This window comes from Protomyctophum bolini (genome assembly GCF_963924005.1).
Source record: "Protomyctophum bolini genome assembly, chromosome: 1".
In the NCBI taxonomy this organism is placed as follows: Eukaryota; Metazoa; Chordata; class Actinopteri; order Myctophiformes; family Myctophidae; genus Protomyctophum; species Protomyctophum bolini.
The window spans coordinates 20,402,606-20,428,126 of NC_137862.1; the positions used below are offsets into that span (position 1 = coordinate 20,402,606).

General features: G+C 44.5%; 1 protein-coding gene across 1 annotated transcript in view; it reads left to right on the forward strand.

Annotated features, from left to right (window-relative positions):
- LOC308315424 (AT-rich interactive domain-containing protein 3B-like) overlaps nucleotides 1-25,521 on the forward strand; it is a 72,281-nt gene that overhangs the window by 27,104 nt on the left and 19,656 nt on the right. The window contains exons 3-4 of the mRNA XM_080763387.1: nucleotides 1,724-1,798; nucleotides 2,500-2,572. Of these exons, the coding sequence (XP_080619513.1) occupies nucleotides 1,724-1,798; nucleotides 2,500-2,572 (148 nt within the window). The remainder of the gene's footprint in view (nucleotides 1-1,723; nucleotides 1,799-2,499; nucleotides 2,573-25,521) is intronic.

Genomic DNA, 25,521 nt, shown 5'->3' on the forward strand with positions numbered 1-25,521 from the left:
TGTTTATCACCTGGAACACTCCCGTTGCAGCCCTAGCCCTGCATGTTGTTTATCACCTGGCTGGAACATGTCCAGCAGCAGTAGCCAGACCACAAGCACTTGGCCCTGTCACTGGGCTGATGACGATTTGTTTGAGGAAGTGCGAACGCTGACAACCCCTTACAAGTAGGAGAGAGTGAGAGGGTGAGAATGACTTGCTCTCGGGGGCCTAGGCAACCTTTGCCCTCCCGGGCTCTCGTTTCAGTGCCTGTTGGTCGCCTTACTGACCAATGGGCTACTTCTGGTGAAAGGAGATCCTGAGGCCGTGGCTATTAACATCCCCTCTCTCTCCGAGCGGATCTTGTTTTGATTCCTGATGCTTTTATAGGTTTGTCTTTAGGAGGAAAATTCCTGCTCTGCACATACCGTGCACCCTCTTCTGCCTTTTTCTGCCCCTATTTTCCCTGCCGGCTTCCCGTCCTGTGGGGCCAGTGACCCCCACCCACCGTACACACTCACACACACACACAAACACACACACTTGGTTGTTTCTTGTGTACACAAACACATGCACGCACAGCACTAAAAGCCTGATTTATACTGTGTTGCATGCCGCTGTTGCATGGCGTAAATAGAAGATATACAAGCTCATAACGTGTCACGAATGTGACCCATTGTGAGCTTGTATATCTATTATTTATGCTGTACAATACTGGCACGCAACTCACACACACACACCTCCTCACCTCTCTTGACAGTCAGCTACACACCCCGTGAACTTGGCCGCCCATTGCAGCTGTGTTGGAGATGAAGGATGGGGGGCCCTTGTATCCAGCTGGGATCGGAAGACACAGGGGCGGGAGCAGGGCAGGGAGGGGAGGGGGCAGAGCAGGGCAGGCCCAGATGCAGATGGTTTAGGGCCAAATGGAGATGTTTGAGGAGGAAAGGGGGGAGGGGAGGGGAACGTGCAAGCTCAGGGGCACAATAACTAATCCAACCTCTGGAAAAATAAACTGCAGTATTGCATTGGAAAGTATGAGTGCATAGTTTTGACGAGAATACGCTGCTATTTGTCAGAAAGTGACTGCAAATGATTGGTGTTGTTTCAAAAAGCTGTATATACTCTCAACAACGCAATGTGACTCTGATAGCTCTGTTACACAATGCTGTACCCCCTCCAACTGTATACACTCCCCATATGTGCTAATTTGCACTATAAGTTCTGGATAAGTGTCTGCTAACTGTAATTATTGTATCTGTACACTGACTGTACTGGCATAGTGCCCTTCTCTCCTTCAGATTATAATTGTGAGCTTAAATTATGAATGTATAATATAATGCTGTTTCAATGTGTAGGCGAACCTTTTCAAAACCACCAAAAACGGATCTACAAGATCCCAGCACATCACATTGAGCTTTTAGATTGGCTATTCGTCTTATGAGAAAGTATATAGGGCTTCAGTGGTTGGCCACTTGGTCCCCAGCGTCCATATTCTGGGGGGAACATTAGCCAAAAATGGCCGATCAACAAACTCACAATTGCTTCTTTGCATTGCATTGTGAGCTTGTTGTTCGGCTATTGTTGGCGAAGAGATTTGGCGTAGACATGCAGGGAAAACCTGTCAAAATACAGTTGTAACCCAAGTCCAATTCTCCAAGACAACAGGGCATCTGACTGTGTTCCATGTGTCTCTCCAAGACATCAAGGCATCTGACTGTGTTCCATGTGTCTCTTGTGCTGTAGAATGGGAATGCAAGCTGGGCGGACGATGCAGACGCAAACAGAGGGAGAGGAGAGGCCTCCAGAGACTTTGCTAAGGTGAGTGTCTTGAGTCCACAGTGAACCAACAGGCCATCAATAGTCTGGGAAAGAAAAATGACAAGCCAATATAAATAGGCACATCATCAGATACACTTAAAAATATATCGCTGCTGTCGGACATATTTTAATTGCTCAAGTAACTTTTTGTGTTTTTTCATAAATTAATGCAGTATACTTGATCATATACTACAATGTCCCACAAAATTATAAAATGTAGCAGATCTGTGTGAAGTGACACGTTTTGAGCTTGTAGATGTTCTACTTTTTGATACCTGATAAGTAACAGTTTTGGGCATATGAGTTTTTGACCCGTCATTATATAATTTATCGTTTATTAAGAGGGGCAGCAATTTACAACTACACATCAAAAATCCTTAGTGTTAACTTTGAGAGTGTAAAAGTTGACTCATAATGGTTCATTTCTACACTCGGATGGAATTTGTTGTGCCTACCTTGTCACACCCATCCTCATAATTAATTGGTGTGTTTATAAATCACACCATCAAGCTACCAATTTGACAGTGAGGTCAGGTGTAACGTGTGATATCTACGATCTATGATTCCTTGTCGGGGCCACAAGGGCTGGTGGTAGTTCACCTCGGAAGGGTGGGGTGTCAGAAATGGCTGGAGTTGTGTGAACCTGCTTGAAGTAGACGTATGAATAGATGTCTGACTTCCTGTTGTGTTTGGTTCCTCAGCTGTATGAACTGGACAACGACCCCAACAGGAAAGAGTTCTTGGATGACCTTTTCACCTTCATGCAGAAAAGAGGTAAGATCACCTCAAAGAAGGAATACGAACTGTCTTCATGTGTTCACAGTTTAGCGTTTACACCCCTGCTGTGTTATGAAAGGCGTAGCAAAGTGTACATAATGATGTAATAATGATGTTCATATGTTGGATCCAGAGCCTTTGTGTCCACTGAGAGATAACTGTGTAACTCTGTATAAATAATCTAAGTATTGAATCACTCCCGTCTACTATGAAGAAGAAGACTTTGTAGATTGTGATTTTGAGAGTTATAAATGAGCCAGCATTATCTGCTCGCACTGAGATGAGACGAGATAAACCAGATTAATCCCCGGGAGGAATGACCTTACGTTCATTAACTTCAATTAAGTTAATGAATGTTGGATGTGGACCAATGAGCAATTATTATAATTTTGATACTTTAATATATATACATATATATATTTTAAATAATCTTGATAACAGCAGGCGTAGCGTGGGATTCAGAGCAGAGCTCAGGATAACCTCCTTGTTTTCATACCCCAGTTTGGGTTCTGATTTAGGATGGCACCCAGTTGGGGGTTGGGTAGCAAATACCACAAGTTGCCTTCCTTCACAGTCGTTTCCTGCTGGATGGGTTATCGTGCTTCTCCAGAGCAACTGAAAACCCATTGTACAGCCAGATGACTGGTACTAAACCCATTGTACAGCCAGATGACTGGTACTAAACCCATTGTACAGCCACAGCCAGATGACTGGTACTAAACCCATTGTACAGCCAGATGACTGGTACTAAACCCATTGTACAGCCAGATGACTGGTACTAAACCCATTGTACAGCCAGATGACTGGTACTAAACCCATTGTACAGCCAGATGACTGATACTATTTACTGGTACTAAACTCATTGTACAGCCAGATGACTGGTACTAAACCCATTGTACAGCCAGATGTCTGGTATTATTTACTGGTACTAAACCCATTGTACAGCGAGATGACTGGTACTATTTACTGGTACTAAACCCATTGTACAGCGAGATGACTGGTACTATTTACTGGTACTAAACCCATTGTACAGCGAGATGACTGGTACTATTTACTGGTACTAAACCCATTGTACAGGGAGATGACTGGTACTATTTACTGGTACTAAACCCATTGTACAGCGAGATGACTGGTACTATTTACTGGTACTAAACCCATTGTACAGCGAGATGACTGGTACTATTTATGTCCGTAACCGTTTTTTGTTTTTTTGTTTAATACAATTAACTATGTGACTGCAGTTGTGGGAAGCTAGCACTTTTTTACACAAATCATCTCTTCTGGGGGTCCCTGGCACAACATTGTGTGTGTGTGTGTGTGTGTGTGTGTGTGTGTGTGTGTGTGTGTGTGTGTGTGTGTGTGTGTGTGTGTGTGTGTGTGTGTGTGTGTGTGTGTGTGTGTGTGTGTGTGTGTGTGTGTGTGTGTGTGTGTGTGTGTGTGTGTGTGTGTGTGTGTGTGTGTGTGTGTGTGTGTGTGTGTGTGTGTGTGTGTGTGTGTGTGTGTGTGTGTGTGTGTGTGTGTGTGTGTGTGTGTGTGTGTGTGTGTGTGTGTGTGTGTGTGTGTGTGTCCTAAATGTACTATTTTAGCTTGACATTCTTCCAACTTGTTCCCCAGAAAACATTGAATCTGCAACCTTCATTATCACAAAAGGCTTTTTCAGATTTAATTCAAAAACGTAATATCATATACCAATATTGTATGTCGATATTGCTATATACTGACACTGACGGATTCATCCATATTTTGTATTGTATTATAATAATAGTAATAATAATAATTATAATAAAATTGCATCTCAAAATGAACAAGAAAACAGAAAACTGAGACCTTTATATCTTAGAAACAAACAGGATTATCTATAGTTTAATTTAGTTATGTTTTAGATTAAAACAAATACAACTGCTAATTTCAAAGTGATAAAAAAATCCTGTATTAGCTACTGTTGTCTACTCTGTTAAAATACTCACTGCTAATGGCTTAGAAACCCTGAAATCTCATTAGTCTCCACTATCCGATTGGCCTGCAAGTCTTATAGCTCTAATTTACTTCTACTTTAAAAGTAGAGTTCAAGTTTAATTTTAAAAAGGGTTCAAAATGCACGTGCGTCTCAAAATATACCAAAGACTAGACCAAACTCGGACGTGTTACTATTGTAATCCTTCTTCTTAAGGAAAATTGGCTTACCACACTTTGCTGATGTTAACTCCCTGATAGCCAAGACATCTCTAGATAATAGCAGCCTCCTTTCTTGGGATGTGATCCCATGCATGGTGGTCACTGGTCAAGCAGTCTGGTCCCATGGTGCTGCTGTTCCGATATCGGTATCGGAAAAGAATATAATACTGCTTAAAATGCTGTATAAAAGGTATCAAGCAAGTATGCCATTCCAATCCTGCCATGCATATTTCATATTGTGAATGCTTCAGTTGATGCAGTGTTTTACACTCTTACTGTACTATTTACATAATTATTTTACTAACGTTAACAATTAGTAATGGTCTTTATTTATTTATTCCTAGATCAGTGATTCTCAAACCTTTTAATATCCAGAAACCCCATAACTCTGAGAGTGTACAAATAGGAAAAGCTCAATTTGTATACTCGGCTTTACAGACCTGCAAAGTTCCTTGCAGACTGGGCGCGTTTTTCGGAATAAACTGCGGAAAAACGCAGCTAAAAATAAGAAAGACGCAGCAGGTCCATTTGGAACCCCTCAAGGAACCAAATGATCCCTGAACCCCACTTTGAGAAGCACTGTCCCAGTTTTTTCTTTTTTCAAATTGCACACTGGTTTCGGTACTCTGTATTGAGTCGACCGATACGCAAGTTATCAGAATCAGTATCAAGAAGGACAAAATGGTATCGGTACATCTCTAGCCTGCCCCAGCCAGTGTGATTTCTGGTCTAGAGGCCCGGGAGATCCTATTGGTTCACAGATCTGTGTGTCTGCCCCCCTCCTCCTCCCCTTCCCGGTAGGCACAGAAGAGAACACTGCTGTTCACCAAGGCGACGCCCCTCTGCACTGTTATTGGTTTCGCAAAATGAAAGGTTTAGTTTAGTTTATTTGCACATGTGTACGTTAAAAAACAAAGGCCAAAAAAACCGGAGGGGCTTATCGAGTGGCCTTACTAAAAGCTGCCAAGTGAGCTTAAACTAATTATAATAAAATGAAAACATATAATGAAAATAATACAAAATAATTATAATAACAAGAAATGATACTAGTACTAACATTAATAATGATAATAAAGAGCAGGGTAACTAGGACGTGTTGCCCAAGCTTGATAATAAGAACTGCAGTAATTGTCTCTTGAAGGAACTAAGGCTAGTACTGTACAGTCTCTGATATGAGGCGGTACTTTATTCAAAAAATGAGGTCCTCTGTACTTGATGGAGAATTGGGCAGGTGTTGGTTGAAGGTTCACTCCCAATCCTAGACCAGATTTCCTGTCTCGTTTTCCCAGGTGTCATGGTGCTCAGAGGGTCTGGTGTCATGGTGCTCAGAGGGTCTGGTGTCATGGTGCTCAGAGGGTCTGGTGTCATGGTGTTCAGAGGGTCTGGTGTCATGGTGTTCAGAGGGTCTGGTGTCATGGTGCTCAGAGGGTCTGGTGTCATGGTGCTCAGAGGGTCTGGTGTCATGGTGCTCAGAGGGTCTGGTGTCATGGTGCTCAGAGGGTCTGGTGTCATGGTGCTCAGAGGGTCTGGTGTCATGGTGCTCAGAGGGTCTGGTGTCATGGTGCTCAGAGGGTCTGGTGTCATGGTGCTCAGAGGGTCTGGTGTCATGGTGCTCAGAGGGTCTGGTGTCATGGTGCTCAGAGGGTCTGGTGTCATGGTGTTCAGAGGGTCTGGTGTCATGGTGCTCAGAGGGTCTGGTGTCATGGTGCTCAGAGGGTCTGGTGTCATGGTTCTCAGAGGGTCTGGTGTCATGGTGCTCAGAGGGTCTGGTACCAGTTTGTGATTGAACTCATTTGGTTGGCAAACAGCCTGCTTGGCTTGGCCTCGACCTAGCCTTCATAATATGATGAGCACATTCTTTCTCCCCCGCTTTGAAGACACACGCATACAAGACCATATGCACACGTACTGTGCATGTGAACATGCATGCACATCTTCAAACATGCCCCACATATGTGGGACAGCTAATGCACTATGGCATTTATCAGACATATGTGGGGCATGTTTGAAGATGAATGGCTGAGGTAATAACTTGTGGAGGTGAATCCCAGTGTTATTTTATGTTATTACAGTGCTGCTTACTTTGTTATATCTTGTCAGGTTGTGAATAAGGTGTGGTAGGTGGGTGCACGCACGCACTTAATAATATTGTGTGGGTGTGGGGCAGTATGTATGTCATGGTATGTGTAAGATAAGACACACATAAGACACAACATGATTAATCCTGCGGGGGGCATTTTGACCATTTCAAGTAGGAAATATGATTTCATTCAAGTAGGAACAGAAGGCACACCACACAACAAAATAGAAGGCATCTGAGTTTATATTTAATCTAGCAGAGACATGGCTATATCTATTAGTTTCAGTTCTATACCTACATTTATATTTGTAGTACGGCGGTGTCGTTCGCCAAAAAGAGCAGATCTACAAGCTAACAACGTGTCGAGGCTCGATGCATCCTTAGCTTGAAGATCTGTTCCCCTTGCTTCCACCGCACCGCTCCGCCCTCCCCCTTAAGCGAACGCAGCATGATAGTGGCATGATAGTGCCCCGACACGTTGAATACTAAACTTATTTGTAAAGTTCGAACGCCAACTTTTAACCAAACGCGGGAGAAACACTGTGCACGGCTGCACGCACAATAAAGAGTGCACGAGCGCACGCACATGACGGATTCATATCGATCAAAACAATACTTAGCACATTGATCGTTTACAAAAGCGTGTGTTGCACAGCGTGAATGATATTAGTAATCACCGACATGGCTGGATAAATATCAGTGGTCCATCCATTGTGTGACCTGCTTAACGAGCAACGGTAGGCAGCCGAGGGGTGATTTCACCCAACCCAACACCCAAAGGACTGTCCCCCCACCACCACCAAAGCAGTCAAAGCCAAGGAGAATGTTACAATTTAATTTACAATCGAGCATCCTGCCCTGCACCAAATATCAGCTGTCTATCCATCCATCCATCCATCCATGAGCAACATAGAAATGAATCTATCTGCATAAAAAACAAATAGTCTATCAGCATAAAAACAAATTGGTTATATAGATTATATAAAAACAAACATAAAAATGATATCCTGATGAATATCAATATTTTGATAATTGCTGAAAAGATATTGTTCGTATAATATTTTGCCATATTTTGTGAAGTGAGGGACACTCTTATCATCACATCTTCATGAATCATACTGGCCAATCAGAATACCTGTGATTGGTTTAATAGCTGATTTGTTCGTTTGCATATGACGTACATTTTAATTTAATGAATGTTTAATTCACGTCATATTTAGCTGAATTTTTACCAAATTTCTCCGTTCATTGCCAATGCCAAATATTGAGGACAAAATTTAGCGGACATTTGACCTGAATGCCCCTTTCATTGTCGATGGCAAATCTTGAGATGTGTGGGGACTAAAGCTGTATATGCGCCCCTCAAAAACACATTATTTGATAACTTTTCATCGTGCTCCTAAAATAATTTGTGTGCTACTATATTTTTCAACTTAGTAGCACACATGCTACTTGGATGCTAAAATAAGCCCTGGGTGCAAATCTATGGCTATGCCTTATCAATGAGAGCAGGTTTTAAGTTCTAGCCAGTTCATTATCAGTGGCTGTCATACATGCTGTCACAGGCCTCGTCTACTATGGTTGTTGGTTGATTGTGTCTGCCATTGAATGTGTTCCTCTTGGTTATTTTATTTAAAAGAAATGGTCCTGCTATGAGTGCTATCTAACCTTTTCAGGCTGTGAACCAAAATAATCATATTTGAACGTGTGGAACCCCCACCCTGATAAGCACTTGGAATGTAGGTGTTGCAGCATTCACTTTTGTTTGATTTGGTTCCAAGAAGGCGCGTTGTGAGCTTGTAGATCTGTCAATTTCACTATATATATATATATATTTAAAAAAAATAATATATATATATATATATATATATATATATATATATATAATTTTTTTAGGGGTGGGGGTTGGGATTAAAATGGTCTTAAATGTCCTTAAATTGTCACTTCACTATCATCTGGGGACTACCCCAAAATCATCCCACAGGTTGAGAACCGTACTCAATCATGTGCGTGTGTCACACACCCCCACCCTTTGTATCTGTGTGAGGTGCAGCAGCCTGCCAGTGTGCTGTGTTCTGAGCACTAAGGTCTTGTTTAGAAGGTGATGAATTGGGTGGTCGTCTGGGAGCAGGAACCAGAGGGTCTGTCAGAAGACCCTGTTAGCATGTCCACCAGTCCTCTGGCACACTCTGGGAGTGACCCTGTGTCTGTTAAGGCTGCTCACACACGCACATCCATCACACGGACAGACAGACGGCAGCACAAACTAAACGGGTTGATTAAACACTTTCACCCTGGCCTTCCTACTTTGGGCATGTCATTGTAGGTGAACATTTTTCAAAGATTAAAAAAAAATAGCATATCTAAATGCTCAACATGGTGTGTATTCTTTGGAAATGTTTGAATGGGTTTTATGTGATTAACCACTTCAACCCTAGCATCCCTATATTAGGGGAAGATCAGTGTAGACTGTAGAATTCTCCACCAATTCTGGTCATTGTCTTGTAGTGTGCGTGTATATGCGTGTATACATTTTTATAAATATATATATCAAATATAAATGTCAAATGAATGGTAGCCTACTCATGATTTATGTTTTTATGTATTGGTTAATTTCTATACATTTCTGTATCAATTCAAATAATAATTTCATTATGGTGTATTTTGTCATAACTCACAAATGGCTTTCCATATGATAGAAAATATAGACAAGCCAGAAAGAGGATGATTCTTTCAACGAAACAACGTCATTTTCAGCGAGTGTGGTTTTCCCGCTAAGTGGAAAGACACAAGAGAGAATGTCATTCTAGCAATTATTCCTAGATGGCTGAAAATTAATTGGCCATGGCTTTTAAGCATTTAAAAGGCAGTGCCGAAGCGCATGCACTCATGCAGGCTGCAACAATGACTGCTGCTGACATTTGCGAGGCTTGGAAACCTGTGAGGTCAATGCTTTTAGCTGGAGGGCCACTTGTGTATAGCACTGGGCGCGAGGAAATTATTTTAGTATTGTAACCAACTGAGAGTGAGAATGACACCCCCTCTTCCGCCCCTTCTTCAACAGGCTCTTGGCTGACCTCCGCTGTCTCCTAAATTGGAGTCTTAATCAGGGTGAACAAATTGCTTGGCTAGCGTCCCACTCTGCTCTGCCGTCAGTGCCAGGAGAATTCCTGTGAAATACAGTGAGATGGAGAGCCAAACCCCCGTTATTACTGGCACCATCTTACTAGCCTGTGTGTAGCTGCCAGCACATTTTACAGTCACTGTACTTAAGTAATATATTGTGTTTGATAGGAACTGTTATTGCGGTGCCACAGCTGAGCTACTGTAGCCTGCAGAAAGTATGTTCTTCCAGGACTGGAAGTGAAGAATGTTTGCCCGGAGAAGGGATTAAACGGGTTGGGATGCCCGCTCTTCAAATGATAGATTTACAAAGTGGCCTTTCTAAGAAAGTGAATAGTCCACCACAGAGTATTGGGAAGCATTTGAAGAAGCAAGAGTGTGAGGTTGTTTAAGGAAAAGGGAGAGAGGGAGTGCGAGAGAGAGGGAGAGACAAATGGTGGAGCGATTTCCCACCTCATCCTGGGGCCTCTGGGCCTTGTGAGAAGAGCAACAACGGAAGGAAAACTTACGAGGGATTCCCATTTCCTGGCTCTGCGCTTAAAAACAGGAACGTGTGTGTGTGTGTGTGTGTGTGTGTGTGTGTGTGTGTGTGTGTGTGTGTGTGTGTGTGTGTGTGTGTGTGTGTGTGTGTGTGTGTGTGTGTGTGTGTGTGTGTGTGTGTGTGTGTGTGTGTGTGTGTGTGTGTGTGTGTGTGTGTGTGTGTGTGTGTGTGTGTGTGTGTGTGTGTGTGTGTGTGTGTGTGTGTGTGTGTGTGTGTGTGTGTGTGTGTGTGTGTGTGTGTGTGTGTGTGTGTGTGTGTGTGTGTGTGTGTGTGTGTGTGTGTGTGTGTGTGTGTGTGTGTGTGTGTGTGTGTGTGTGTGTGTGTGTGTGTGTGTGTGTGTGTGTGTGTGTGTGTGTGTGTGTGTGTGTGTGTGTGTGTGTGTGTGTGTGTGTGTGGAATTTCAGCAGCTGTCTTAAATCCTGTCCGTGTGTAAAGAGGCCCTGTATCACAGAAACAACAGAAGGCGCAAGGGAAAAAAAAGCTTACAACGTTCCTCTGTACTCTTATAACCTTACTGGCCACTTTTATCTTACACATTCAGCAACACGTTCCTCTGTACTCTTATAACCTTACTGGCCACTTACACATTCAGCAACAGTCAGACAGGAGAAAGAGCTTTATTGTGTTCAACACAACTCTTATTTTATCTAATCTATCATCCACCATTAGTTTCTTGTGCTTAGTTATTCCTTCTACCCATTTTTTGGTTCCTGTTGCGGTTTTCTCTGCCTGACACCATTTCTTTAACCTGAGGTCTTTGCAGGACCTCAATTAAAGCCTATATCCTTGATCAGAACATGACATGTGTTGTGAGCTTGTAGACATGCTATGTTTGCCGAACGTTCACCTATTGTGACATTCCCAGAATTGGGATGCTAGCCTAGCGTCCATGTAACCTCGCGTAACCAGGTTTTCCACCTCGGAGGAAAGCTTGGTCTTTCCCTCAAACCGGAAGACTAATAGCTTCCCAATAAAAGTGTGACTCATTCTCTCTTTAGTGGGAAGGTATTATTCTTCCGGTTTGAGGGAAAGGAAGTTCCAGATTGAGGGTTCCGGCCTGATAACAAGGACTAACCGGATCATAAACCCGAAAACGAATTCTGCCCAGGCTGGGGTCCATGTGGTTCATTCTCCTATGCCACAAGAACGTCGCGTGAACATGATGGTGCTCTCCCCTTGTACCTCATTGCCATCATTTTCATTGCCATCATTTTGGCAGTGCAGAAGCTGATGTTTGCTGCTGCTGTGTTGTTGATGTTTATGATTGCACTTACCTACTCTGAGTCGGCATGGATAAAAGCATCCTCTAAATGCCTGAGAGGTGAAGCACAATGTAAATGCACTGCAGCTGCCTGCGTTGAAGAGCGCTGGATGGATGCTAGCCCGCACACATTCCACCAGTGTCGTTCTGTGCATCATATCCATTACAACTCCTGCTTTCTTCTTACTTCACACACAGCACCATTCGCTGCTTCACAGCCTCTCTTTATATATATATATATATATATATATATATGTTTATTTATTAGCGAACATTGATTTACAGTATACACACACATGTGCTTGTCATCCTTTATCATTACATTGTAGCGTCCCTTTGTTTTTTTGTTTTTTTAAGACAGACAGCCTCTCTAATAAGCAGATGGGCGATTGTTTGTTTTGGTTCGACACTCCTCTTTCTTTTAGGGATGGGGGGGTGGGCTGGAGGAGGATGAGGGGACTGGATGTGAGGGGTGGGTGTGAGATGGCAGAAGCTGCGGGTACGTTACACACAGAAAAAAAAAAAAAAGCAACTGGCTGCCACTGCTTGTCACTTCGCTTGATTAATGTCCCCACAGGCTCTGATGGACAGAGCCAGCCTGAGAGAGACTCCTGTTCAAGGATGGGATCGGCCAACCAAGCATGGGGAGGGTAGACAGGGGGGTGGAGAGAGGGGTAAATAATGAGGAACAAGTGTTTTTGCCCCTGGCTGCCCTGAACCAGAAACAAACCCATCGCACACGTTGTTGCAGTAGGCAGTTTAGAGTAGACGAGGCTCGATCTGCCCCGGCGTGAGCCTCTTTTTAAGTGTAGTGCACATTCAGCTTAAGCTGACCACATGGTGTGCTATCAGCACTTTAGTGAGAGCACTGTTGTTTTAGACCATGTAGGTTTGGGCCTTTGTTATATGAGGTACAGTAGTATTCTGTGTGCATTTAACTCTGAGAGTAACACAAATGCACCCAACTCTCACAATTCAATTATCACTGAGTATTCTGCCGCGTAAGCCGTCTGTGTGGGTCTGGGAGAGATGTAGTACAGAGTTGGAGAAAGAAATGGGGGTGGGGGGAGTTGATGATGACCGCCTCGTGAAGATGTTCCATTTTAGTCCAATCTGTGAACCTTACTGGGAGCTTCTTAATAGCCTAATAGACTTTCAGTTGTATGGTATTGTTGTACAGGCCAGACAGCATGCAGGACGAGATGAGGTAGGGCAGACCTGGTGGTCAGGCTGGCGGCGTGGGAACAGTAGTGTCCCAGCAGGACAACAGAGGATGTTTCCTCCCCTAACTGTAACCCTGAGACCAAGAGCTCTGTCCACACCAATTACACCATGAATGGGCTCTGGGGGATCCATGTATGCATTATATTACTCTCTGTGGCCGCCTCATACTGGCTCCACTAATAGCCAGGCCCTCTGTACAAGCATAGCTTCACAATAGGAACATTCTCTGGCCTTTCCCCCCCCTTTTTGATATGGCCTCGTGTTCATGTTAGTTAACACCCGAAAACTCCTGGAAAGAACCGCAACTAGCATGCTAATAACAAACAGGAGGCATTGTTTTAGGAATGCAGCATCCGTGGTAGAAGAAATGTTGTTAAAACTGTATATGTGGACTTGCATCAGTCAGGTTATGTATTCACTATGTTTTGTCTAGGGAAGTCGTCGTCCGTCCGTCCGTCCGTCCGTCCGTCCCCCCCCCCCCCCCCCCACACACACACGCACGCACACACACACACACACACACACACACACACACACACACACAAAATGTACAGATGTCATTCCTTCCAACAACTATCCCACACCTATGAAGTAGGTGAATTTGATTTGCTCATTGCCACACCCCCCACCCCCCCTCTTTCTCTCTGTCTGTCCGTCCGTCCGTCCGTCCTCTTCCTTCTCCTCCCCCCACTCTCCCCTCACCCTCTGTTTATTGTGCTACAGTTACAGCCACTGAAACTTGATAACACCGTGGGGGATAAGGGCATGGGGGGAGGGGTTTGGGTGGTGGGCAGAGGGGAGAGGGGCTTGGATTAAGGGGCCCTCCTGTCGTACCAAGGATGATTAATGAGCCCCTAAAAAAAAGAAGAAAAAAAGGTGGGGCCCCACCTTTTGATAGGGCAACACTGATGGACAGCAGACAAGGAAGACGAAGAAAGACACCGTCGCGTGTCTGTGCCATAAAGAGCGAGAGAGAGAGTGTTTGTCCCTTTTTGAACGAGAGGGGAGCAATAAGGGAGGCCATGAAAGAGATGGAAAGGGCAGACGTGGAAACCGCACTGGGAGGAGGGGACACTAAGTCTGTGGGAAAGTGAAGGGAGGCATCAGGCCTACGTGTGTGGAAGCTAGGCACGGGGTCTGTCATTTAACCTCTGGAAGCAAGGCATCCATCACTTTGTGTAAAGGCTGATCCAACAAACCAGTCAGATACCCAGACAGACAGACAGACAAGCATGCTGGTGCTGGTAATACTGGGCCCAGACTCCAACCAAAGGGTGGGAACCCAAGGAGCCCAGCATAAGATCTAACCACCACGTTCTAATCATTGTCCCGACAGACGCCAAAAGCGGGAGACTATTCTTAGCAGACTTTTCTCTCTTTTCTTTGTGGCATCAAAGATGTGGTTGTCGTGTTGATATGTTTGAGGTCTACGATTATCTTTTTGCCTCTGCTAAAACCCCACCCAAAAGCCTGGCAAATTACAGCCCAGCCATTTAGGGAAGCAAGCTCATCCACCATGGCATCGCCCGCTCTCTTCCTTCAAAACAAAGTGTGTGTGTGTGTGTGTGTGTGTGTGTGTGTGTGTGTGTGTGTGTGTGTGTGTGTGTGTGTGTGTGTGTGTGTGTGTGTGTGTGTGTGTGTGTGTGTGTGTGTGTGTGTGTGTGTGTGTGTGTGTGTGTGTGTGTGTGTGTGTGTGTGTGTGTGTGTGTGTGCGTGTGTGCGTGTGTGCGTGTGTGCGTGTGTGCGTGTGTGCGTGCGTGTGCGCGTGTGATCAGAATCTTGTGCCTGTTTGTTTTAGTTTCCTAGCAGTTAGATCCGGCCTTTCTTGCGTCTCTAAAGGCTTGTTTCCCTGACCGTTCTGAGGCCAGATGAGTCCAGTCCATGACATGACGGAGGTGTTTGAAAGGTTGTTATTTGTATTTCCATTTGCAATAAACCTGGAACCATGAGTAGGAAGGCCCGGAGTATGCGAGAACAAAATTACTAATAACATTATGGCTACTCAAGTTGACATAAAATGGAAAAGTAATGGCATGTACCGTACATGTAGGGGTGTGTGTTACAATAGGGCATTAATTTAAAAAAATGATGCATCGATTTCATTAACACAAGTCTATTCAAATTAGGGAAAGTCGGAATCTTTTGCTCTATGTGTGCGTGTGTACAGAATTCAAACTGTAGGATTGATTATTGTCACGGACGGACAGAAGTCATTCTTTCCCTTTACATACCTCACCGGAGCGCACTCGCCTATTAGTTTGCATTGCATTCAGAACGCGCCCTTACACAGCCATACGCAGCTGTGTATGGCTCTCAGCGCAGTCGGTGTCCCACCGAAGTTGAACTGCATGTGCTGTGTCAGAGAAGTAACAGATAGAAGCGCACAAACTTTATCCCTAAATTATATCCCCCCCACCTCCGTGCTGGAAATAAAACGTCTGGGTTTCCGAGGCTACATCCGTGCTGACGCAATGACTTTCCTGTTTCTGGTTTAGCTTTACGCGCGGGACACATGAATCTCTCCGTCTCCGGTCAGTGCGGGTTGTTTATTTGCATGGCTCAGAAAATAAGTACGGTAACAAACTAACATGAGAACGTTATCGAGTTGTTGAGGAGGAGTAGGAAGAGAAGGTTCACGTCGTGAACGTGGAAAGTAATAGTACATTGTATTCTGATGATGTGCCAAACTGCTGCTGTAATGTTATCACAATCATTCCCGGGATTCCTTCAAAATAGGAGCTCTGGGGCAGAGTCCTGCACGGGTCCAATTTTCGATACCCGTACCCACCCCGCCCGTCAATCATCAGTTCCGCAACCCGCCCCTTACCCGTGATTTATATAAAACTCGAAACCAGATCCATCCCGCCCGTCAAAAAATGTACCCGTTACCCGTTCGTATCACAGGCACCGATAGCTATCATTGACTTTATTTCATCCAACACCGCATGTGGTGGTGGTGGTAGTTGGCGGAGGCAGCGGCGGCAGTGCCTTACACACGGAACGGAATACATGTAGTTGACTGAGGCTACTGCAACATAAAGTTATATCATGATTTCGACCTAAATGGCATATTGGCATAATATATCAACAAGGAGAGGATGATAAAAAAAGATTAGCCTGATGAGTCGACCGTCTTGATCCAAGGCTGTTTCAAACACGATCATCACTCATCAGGCTAATCTTTTTAACTTTATTTACACTTAGAGTGACGCATTAGGCCAACATTACCTGGGTTAGCTTTACAGCTTGTGTTGAATGTTGGCATTATAATCCCTTGGTGTTTCATCAGCGCGAGTGAACGAAAATATAGGCTACAGGAGTACAGGCTGCAGCCACTCCACACATGAAATGCTACGATAAGGATGCAAGGATTCGTCCGTGATGTCACTGCTATGCAACAATGAAGTAGCACAGGGAAGCACAGCAGCAGAAACAGAATGCCATTATGAAGGAATCGGCAGTGATGTGACATCACTGACGATTCCTTGGGCATGTTACGGATTTAACTTGTCTCCGCTGTTGAGAAAACCCCCAGCTCAGCTGCTGTTTATAACATCGTGCAGTGCGGTCACCCACCCGCGTTGCGTTCCGCCCGGACCCGCACCCGTTAATTTATAAAGGTATATTGTCCCGTCCGTTCCCACCCGTCAAACTCAGGTACCCACGGGGTATCCGCGGGTATCCGACCCGTTGCAGGACTCTGCTCTGGGGTGCCGGAAAGACAACGGCAATTAGAACAGTTATTAATGGTCGTGAATGTAGTTATCCTTTTTTGCAGGCAAGTGCAGAGGGGGGGGGATAGGGTGTGGGGGGGGGGCAATAAGGGCTTATGTGGGGGCCATTGGACCTTCAAGACGAACATTTGACAAGTTATGATAAATTCCACTATCATAATGAATTATCTTTTAATCTGCCATCAGTCAGTTTTAGTTTCAGACTAATGAGAACATATTGCTTATTTTACTGTCCAATGACATGAAATGGCACAAGGGAAGGACTCCACAAAAAGACCACCCCAAAAATCGGCGAGCGCTACGCGTGCCCACACATGTGCCCTTTTCTGGAGTTTGAGCCCCTGCCCCCCAGTGCTCTCTGCACGGCCCTGCTTTGTTGTGATCGTAAGAGTTTCCCTCATAGGGGTGGTGAGTGTTTATTCAGTTGAGTCACAAACAGTGAGCTCTGAGAACAAGCTCACACCACCAGGCAATATCACATGGCAGGTTTATTAAACACATAACAGAGCATATTTACATTTTCAGAGTTGGCTGGAAGATATGAGTCATGCCTGATGGAGATAGACTGTGTGCTGGGCATACAGTCAAATGTGATAAAGAGAAAGACATATATGTACATTATCTATTTGATATTCTCATAAAAGATGAGTTGTACTTCAATAGTGACATCTGGGCTTGTAGTAGGTTTGATAAAGTAGAGCCCATGGCATCACAGCATTATGTAGCTACTCAAATGAATCAGTATAGTTCAGTACAGATCAATCCTCCAATATATCACAATATCGCATAACCAATCTCAGAACCATCCTATGGTGCTATGTAAAAGCCCTATTACGCTGATTGTTTTGACCTGTCTTTATTCAACAACGCAGGGGTCTTCAACAGGGGGTCTGGTACTGGCAGTGCTCAGATTTACTAGGGAGGGAGGGGGGAGCTGCTGTCAAAGAAGTCTATGAAGCTATCTGTAGTCTGTGAAAATGTTTAATCTGCAACAGCATATTATACCAGTAAGACACACTGAGGTCGCTTGCACGCATCTGCCTGGGTGACGGAAGACTGCTGGGCGAGTGCTGGCGCTTTGCCATGGGGGGTCAGATCAACATACAGTATGGAATGAATTCTGTACTGGCCATATATAGAGCGTGTCTTGAGTGTACACTACAGGGTTTGATGATGTCCGATCAACATATGGAATGTCAGAACAGGTCAGCTCCATATCTGGAGATCAAAGGGTGGCAGCGGGGGCAGTGTCCCAGGTAGGGCTGGGCCTTAATTCTCCGGCCTGTTGAGAACTCTAGTTTTTGCCGGCTGCCGGGCGCGTCTGCACTGATAACTTTGGTGCGGGCCCGTCTAGAGTTTGAATGGACAGGTATCAGTCAAAAGGGAGACATTGAAGAGGAAGGATGGATGGGGAAGGATCAACATATGGAATTTCAGAACAGGTCAGCTCCATATATGGAGATCTAGGGGTTTGAGGTCAGATGTAGAGTTGCTGGCCAATATTTATGACATCAGGGATCTCCATATATGGGCATTCTCATATATGGGCTTGGGGATGGGATCTCCATCCCTGATGATGTCATGAGGCATGAACATATGGAATGTGTGGGGTGGGTGACGGACAGACTGACTGACGGGAAATGCACGTTTTCATAGTAAATGCGAACTGCAGTCGCAAAACAATATATGTAGGGAGGTCCCTGCTTCATCGCTCTCTCAGCTTAGGGGTCCGTGACCGGAAAAAACTTTGAAGATCAGAAGCTCTCAGCCCATCCCTCCCCTCTTCCTATTTCTCTCAGTCGGTTTGCCAGCACGTTCCCCGGTCTTGGTGCCGCTCATCTTTAATTACGACCATATTGTACGGGGATTTGAGACTCTTAAGCTGCCAAGCTGTGAGAGATTCTTAATCACTAGCTTCATAAGTAATTGAGCAGGCTTCTGCTAAACAATGTGTATCCTGGATAATCGGCTGCATATTTGCGAATACCAACATTTTGTCCGATATTTCAGCCAAATGGGTTCAGACTGTCACAGATGCAGAGATTCTGAATGGATAGCCACATGAATGTGAACAGGAGGTGTGACTGTGAAGCATTGAACACAAGGACGGCTGTGTCTGCCAGGAGGGATGGCAAGCAAGTGTCCAGAAACATGGTGGCCAACACAACACTTAACATTTTATTACTGAGCATAAGGCTCTTGCAGCACATTACTCTGGCAGGTGGTCCAGTGACAATCCAACATTGAGCAACTTAACACATGGACGTGCAGGACAAGTCAAGTATATTATTGCTGTTGTTGTGTACAAATCTCTTATCTTAACATTTTTTACCGTACTTTTTGTGTTTTTTCTTAAATGAAATGCCCACTTGACCCAGAGCCATAGAGTAAGACAGTTACGACAACTCCTTTCACTTCACAGGGTCAGGCTCTTCTATTGAATGGGGACAACCGGAAGTTTACTGGCTGTTTTCTGCCCCCTCAATGCCATAACTCTGTCTTATTCTATGGCTCTGACTTGACCATACTACAGTGTCACACAAACATCATAGATGGAAGTTCTGAAAGCTCGTTTCAAGCTTGTCCATATTTTATTTTTTTATCCTGAAAAGTTACAGTTTTGGACATATGAGATTTCCACCCAACAGAGACGAATATAGAGTTTAAACAACTTAAACTCTATATACTTCAGTTGACCGGAGTCTCTCTTTTCCCCCTCTACACCCCCAAATGGCCTACAAGCTCACAACACTGAGTGGCAAAGTATAATGCGCATTCTATAAGTTGTAAATTATATGCTAGGATATTTCATTTGCAGCTGGAAGCACTCTTGAAGCTCAGTGAGTTAAAGTGACAACAGACTGCATGCTATCGTCCATTTTGGCATTGTTCCAGATACAATGTACATATAACAGGATTCACAGCATAAATGTGGCAAAATCATTCATCGCCAGTCTCTTGTGTCATCCTGCCAGTTGCCCTTGTTTCCTTTTTCGTCAGGTAAATATATATGTATAACCTAGTCTCAATTCAACTTGCATGGTCTGACAAGGTGGATAATCACGATTTTCCTTTTTATGTCGCACAGTGTGACATTTAAAGATCGTATGATGCCAAAAGCAAGCACCTTTTTGTTCACTGACCACATAACCACTATGCTGCATGCATGCACATATACAACCACCCTCCTCTCATAAATGTACACAGTAAAGTCAGTATTAATTTAACTCAGAATGTACAAGTGGTGCTAAATGGACCTGTAACACTCGGGATTTCACAGTGTACTATCAGTGAGCAGAGATACCCTTAGAGGCGATCTTCAATAAAATAAATATCAGCCTATTGATCACTTTTCTTTAAGTGTGCGTTCCGTGTTCATCATGCCAGAGTGCTGCTGCTCATTCCCTTGTCTTTTCATTGCTCTGTCTGTAGTTCCATCTGTGTCCTCTTGTGTGCTCTTAAAGCTGAGCTTCCTGGCCCCCACACTGCTGTGATGGATGCTATGAAATACCGTTACAGCCCCCTGGGGACACCTATACAGCAGCACAATAGACCCTGAACTAACGTCTGCACCATCCTGTGCTGTCCTGTCTCAATGCATACGCCAAACACTCTTAATGCATTGAGATGTTGCAACACCCTGCCTTTCCGACAGTCAAGACAATAAGGATCAACAGCGAATGTATTATTTTGAGGGAGCGTCGGTGGCTCAGGGTTTAGAGTGGCTGAATGGGAACCGCAAGGTTGCCAGTTCGAACCCAGGCTCCCCCGGAGTTGGTGTCGAAGTGTCCCTGAGCAACCCCTAATTGCTCCCGATGTGCAGGTTGGTGCCTTGCATGGTTTCCTCCGGCATCAGTGTGTGAATGGGTGATCTATGTAAAGCGCCTTGGATAAAAGCGTTATGCGTTATGCAGTGTGTGTGTGTGTGTGTGTGTGTGTGTGTGTGTGTGTGTGTGTGTGTCTCTCTCTCTCTCTCTCTCTCTCTCTCCCTCTCCAACCCCTCAGTATCCAAGCAGCTGATGTTTCCTATATTGATTACTGTTGCTAGGCCCCCAAATGGAGCTCGTCAGCTGATGGCTTTATCTGTCAATCCCCCCCCCCCCCCCCCCTGTCCATTGATTGGAGCAGTTAGCTGTGTTATAAAGCCAGTGGAAGGGATTGGAGGGGAGAGGTCCTTGGAGAGCCCCTATCGACGGTGCACCTGCCAGCTAGTGAAGACATCCTCCATCTACCCTCCAACGAAAAACCCAGGAAACCCAGTTTGACCAGTGCTGCTAACTGCCACAAGAGTCACTCATTTGAATAGGCTCTATGCACACCAGCCATATAGGAAATAAACCAGGGCTCTTCATTACTTCCTTCACAGGTGTTAACAATGGTACTAACGAAGGCTCTGTTACATCTGGTGTCACCTTGGCAGCATTCCTACGTCATGTTGTAGTCATTGTTTTGTAGTCATCAGGCCGGAACCCTCAATCTGGAACTTCCTTTACCTCAAACCAGAAGAATAATACCTTCCCAATAAAAGCGTGACTCGCACTACGCCACATCAAGGCTTTTATTGGGAACGTATTTTTCGTCCGGTTTTAGCAAAAGGATGTTCTGGTTTAGAAGGTTCCGGCCTGAGGACTACAAAACAATGACTACAACATGAAGTAATGATATCATCTGCTCTTGACCGGATCACACGGCAATTTAGTAACACAGACCAGGCTTTCCTGGTGACAAGAGGTTACATCTGGGGTAGCTCATTGTGGTTCTCAAACTTTGAAAATTCAGGGCCCCCCATAACTCTGAGTTACACACCCGGGTGTGAACCATGAGTCTTTCCAGTGCGCAATATCAGCACCCTGACTATTTTGGACCAGAATGGAATAGAGCCTTCATTAGTATCATTGGTAATTTCTTTCCAATATGGCTGCTGTGCATTATAGCCAATTGGAGCGGCAGCAGAACTTGTTTGTCCATCAGTAACTGCACCCCCTCCCACACGCTTCTCTGTGAGAAATGGTTTAGCATAAACGAGTCACAAATACCAATCAAATCAAAGGGGTCTACTGTTGATGCGGGCTAAAGCTCCTCGCGCTCTGATGTACATAATGTGATAATACATTCTTGACATTTTTTTACCAGATTAGACACTGGCTCAGAGCATAGCTATCAGGTTGCCTGTTTCTCAGCTGATGTTGGCGGTGCCCGTCGCGGGTGCAGTCAATGTTGTGTTTTGCTTTGATGGATTGATGGTGGAGATGGTTATTGTAATTGATATATTGACCTGTTTTTTCCTCTTTGATTTACCATGCTGTGTTGGGAAATGTGGATCTATATTTGTGTTAGAATTATTTTTGTATGTATTTGTTTTTTTATGTACGTTTATGTTTTTTATGTATTTGAGCATTAATCTATTTTCTAACATGATTCTATTCTAGAATAAAGAAGCATACATAGATTTATTTATTTTAATGTATTTGTTGAACATGAATCTATTCTAGAATACAGTATTTTATCTAGAATTAATTTCCATAAAAGGTATTGTGTAACCGTATACAGCTAAGCACAGTCGGTGTCACTGGACAATGGTCCACTTTACAATGAGAACATCACTCGGAGTAGAATGAAATGTGAGCATTGGAGCAGTGCTGGTGTGGCTGGTGGCTGGACAGTAAGCTGCTGTACAGGTCCAAGCAGACGTCAGCGTCATGTGCTGCTCTGTTATTCACACAGATGACGGGCGTTTGGTGGGGGGTCAACATTTTGACGTTGTTATGGGTATTCTATATGAACCACTCTTAAGTCTAATTTATACTTTGCCACTCTTTGATGGTGTGATGCAATGCATCCCATTTAAACAAGCAGAATATTGTGCCCTCACATCTGAACCTAGAAACCTGCCTCATTGTGGCAGTCATAGAAACAGTTTAATTGTCATTTGAAACAAAGAGTACAGTACCAGGTACAGTTGGCACTCCCCTAACTTAATATTTTTCATGTGCGTGATCGATCTGTCATATAAACATATGCGCAAAGATGGTACTGGTCTGGAAGTGGAACCTTAATTTGTTTCATATACACGCTATCATTTATTTATAGCTGCACCTAATTTGCACCTAGATACATGTTCGAAGCAAATGGAGTGCTCCAGAATATTCTCTGGGTCGTTCAGAAGTGGCCCATCATAGGTCTTTTCTGAGGTGAATCGCACAAGAACCTGACCCGATTCCACAGATGACAATGCACATAGAAGTTTGTGTGTTGTTGTTTTTTAGATCTTTGCTGCTGAGATGAAACCTGTATGTCCAAAACCGTTACTTGTCAAGAAATGACAGAGGAAAAAATGAACTTCCAATGGATGCAATTGATTATTATCGCTACATTTGCGCAACACCGTCATTCAACTAAGTGTGAAATAGCGCTGAAGTGGTTAAAGGGTGACCAATAGCATTCATTTATTAAAAAACCTCATAAAATGATATGTGATATGATACAGGTTTCTGCCTGACGGTGACAGGATCTAGAGATAGATATAAATGGATTGATCTCTGCGGATCCATCCATCATGTCCCTGTCCCGTCGCTGTCAGATGGAGTGTTGATTGGGGTCCGGTCAGTTGAGCTGTAGCCGGCCGGGTCTCCTGGGAGAGACAAGACTTAGGTTACAGTTGGAGAGCCCATCTCACTTTTCGCGCCATCCAACCTTTTCATTCCACCCCCCACCCCCCTCATTTTCGCCAGGTGACCCAACTACATGACCTACGGAGAGGGAGTCATGTTTCTCTCTCTCTCTCTCTCTCCCCTCTCCATATCCCTTCATCTCCGTTCCGTTCCCCATCTCTTTTCATGTCTATCTCTCATTCTTTTGCAGGTCACCCCCCCCCCAACACGCACACACACACACACACACACACACACACTCCTCCCTCTGCTGCTGTACATCTGTCATGTCATCTCATCTTGTCTTTTTAATGAAGCCAATCGTTGCTGTGGTGAGATTTAAAGCTTAATGCTCTCAGCTCTGTGGTTTTAGAACGGTCTTTGTTACATGTTAGCTCATGCAGTCAGGGCTGTTTCTATAAGGGCTGCCTCCTCCTCACTGTAATAATTCTCACAAAGGGGCAGTCTCACTGTCTCCTTGGTAAATATAGTTCTATGTATGCACCCCTCCCCTCTCTGCCAGTGAAGGTGTGTGTGTTGCTTATTTTAATCCCTGGCCGGGGTTTGTTGTGTTAAGATATTTTGGATAAAGGGCCTAAAGGTGTTTTTTAATGTATTTTCTTATTAAACAAAGGAGAAGCGTTATTTCATTTTCTTTTACATTAAACTTAACCGGTAGTTTTATATTGTCACGTGACGGTAGCCAATCTACAAGCCGATCTGCTACTTTTCCACTATTTTTCACCTACAATGGCATGTCCAAAAGACGGTTGCCAGGTTGTAAGTGGTTACACCGTTTTCGCCCAATTGCGCTTCACAGTCTAGTATCTATGCTCGATGAATCAATTATTTTTATTATGATCAAAAACATTTATTAAACTTTCCCACCCCTAGTTTTTAGCCCAGTTGGCTGAAGCTGAGTTATTTCCCCCCTCTTGCTCTCCAGTGACCAGCTGTGGATTTTATCCTCATGCCTGGCATAGTGTGATATCTATAGCGTAACGCTACATTATAGAGAGGGGAGGGGGCTAGCGTGTGTGTGCATCTCTTACCACTTGATATGAATTGGTCAGTCATGTGAGTAGTGGCTCTGCCTGGACTAAAGATAGACAATTCCATACAGTCGTGACTTTTTTACCTTTTATGTCCTTGGCCCTCGCATTAAAAATAAAACATACTCGGGGCCCCATGCAGCAAGCGCGGGCCCCTCTGTTTCTTACAATACAACACATCTCTGACATATGAACATGTAAACCACATGGTCACTAAAGTAAACACTCCACATGTGGAGTCTGGCTGCTAGGAGTGAACATTCTCTCCTCCCACCACCTCGCTTTCTCGCTCTCACTGTCTGTCTGTCTTTCTTTCTCTCGCTATATCTCTGTTTCTTTCTCTCTTGCTTTCTTCCACTATTTGATCTCACTTCTTTCTGACCCTTTGTCAACTCTTAAAGTAAAGCTAACTCTCTAGATTCTTCCCTCTGTTTATATAGTGTATCGTCTCTGTATACCTTTCAGGACTCCACTTCAATAATGGCAAAAGTAGCAGATCTGATCTACAAGCTCAAAGCGTGCCGTCTCGCAGATCAGCTATTTCTGATGCCGCTGTCGTATAATCAAGTAGAGCATTCTTTTGCAAATAGTTGAAATATGGAGACAAGAGGTTTCTGCCTGACAGCTGTGTGTGTGTGTGTGTGTGTGTGTGTGTGTGTGTGTGTGTGTGTGTGTGTGTGTGTGTGTGTGTGTGTGTGTGTGTGTGTGTGTGCGTGTGTGCGTGTGCAGGGGAGAAGGAGGGGGTTGAGGGGCAGAGTTGGTCTTTGAAGACCTTCAGACAGTGACGTGAGGCCAGGGGCTGTTTGTGTTGGCTGACACCTTTCTTACAGCACTGATCCAGTCTTTCTCCAGCTGGCAGGACCTGGCTGATCAGTCCCACCTCCTCCCCTTCCTCCTCTCTGCTCCTCCTATCCCTGTCCTACCATCCCCCTCCTCCTTCTCCTCAAGTTTGTCAAGGACCTTGAGTCTGACTCTGGTTTTGAGGATCCCTGCCCTGGAGAGGTGTGTGTGTGTGTGTGTGTGTGTGTGTGTGTGGGGGGGGGGGGGGGGGGGGGGGGGGGGGGGTTGGTGTTGTGTGTGTTGTGTAACGCAATGCTGTAGTACGA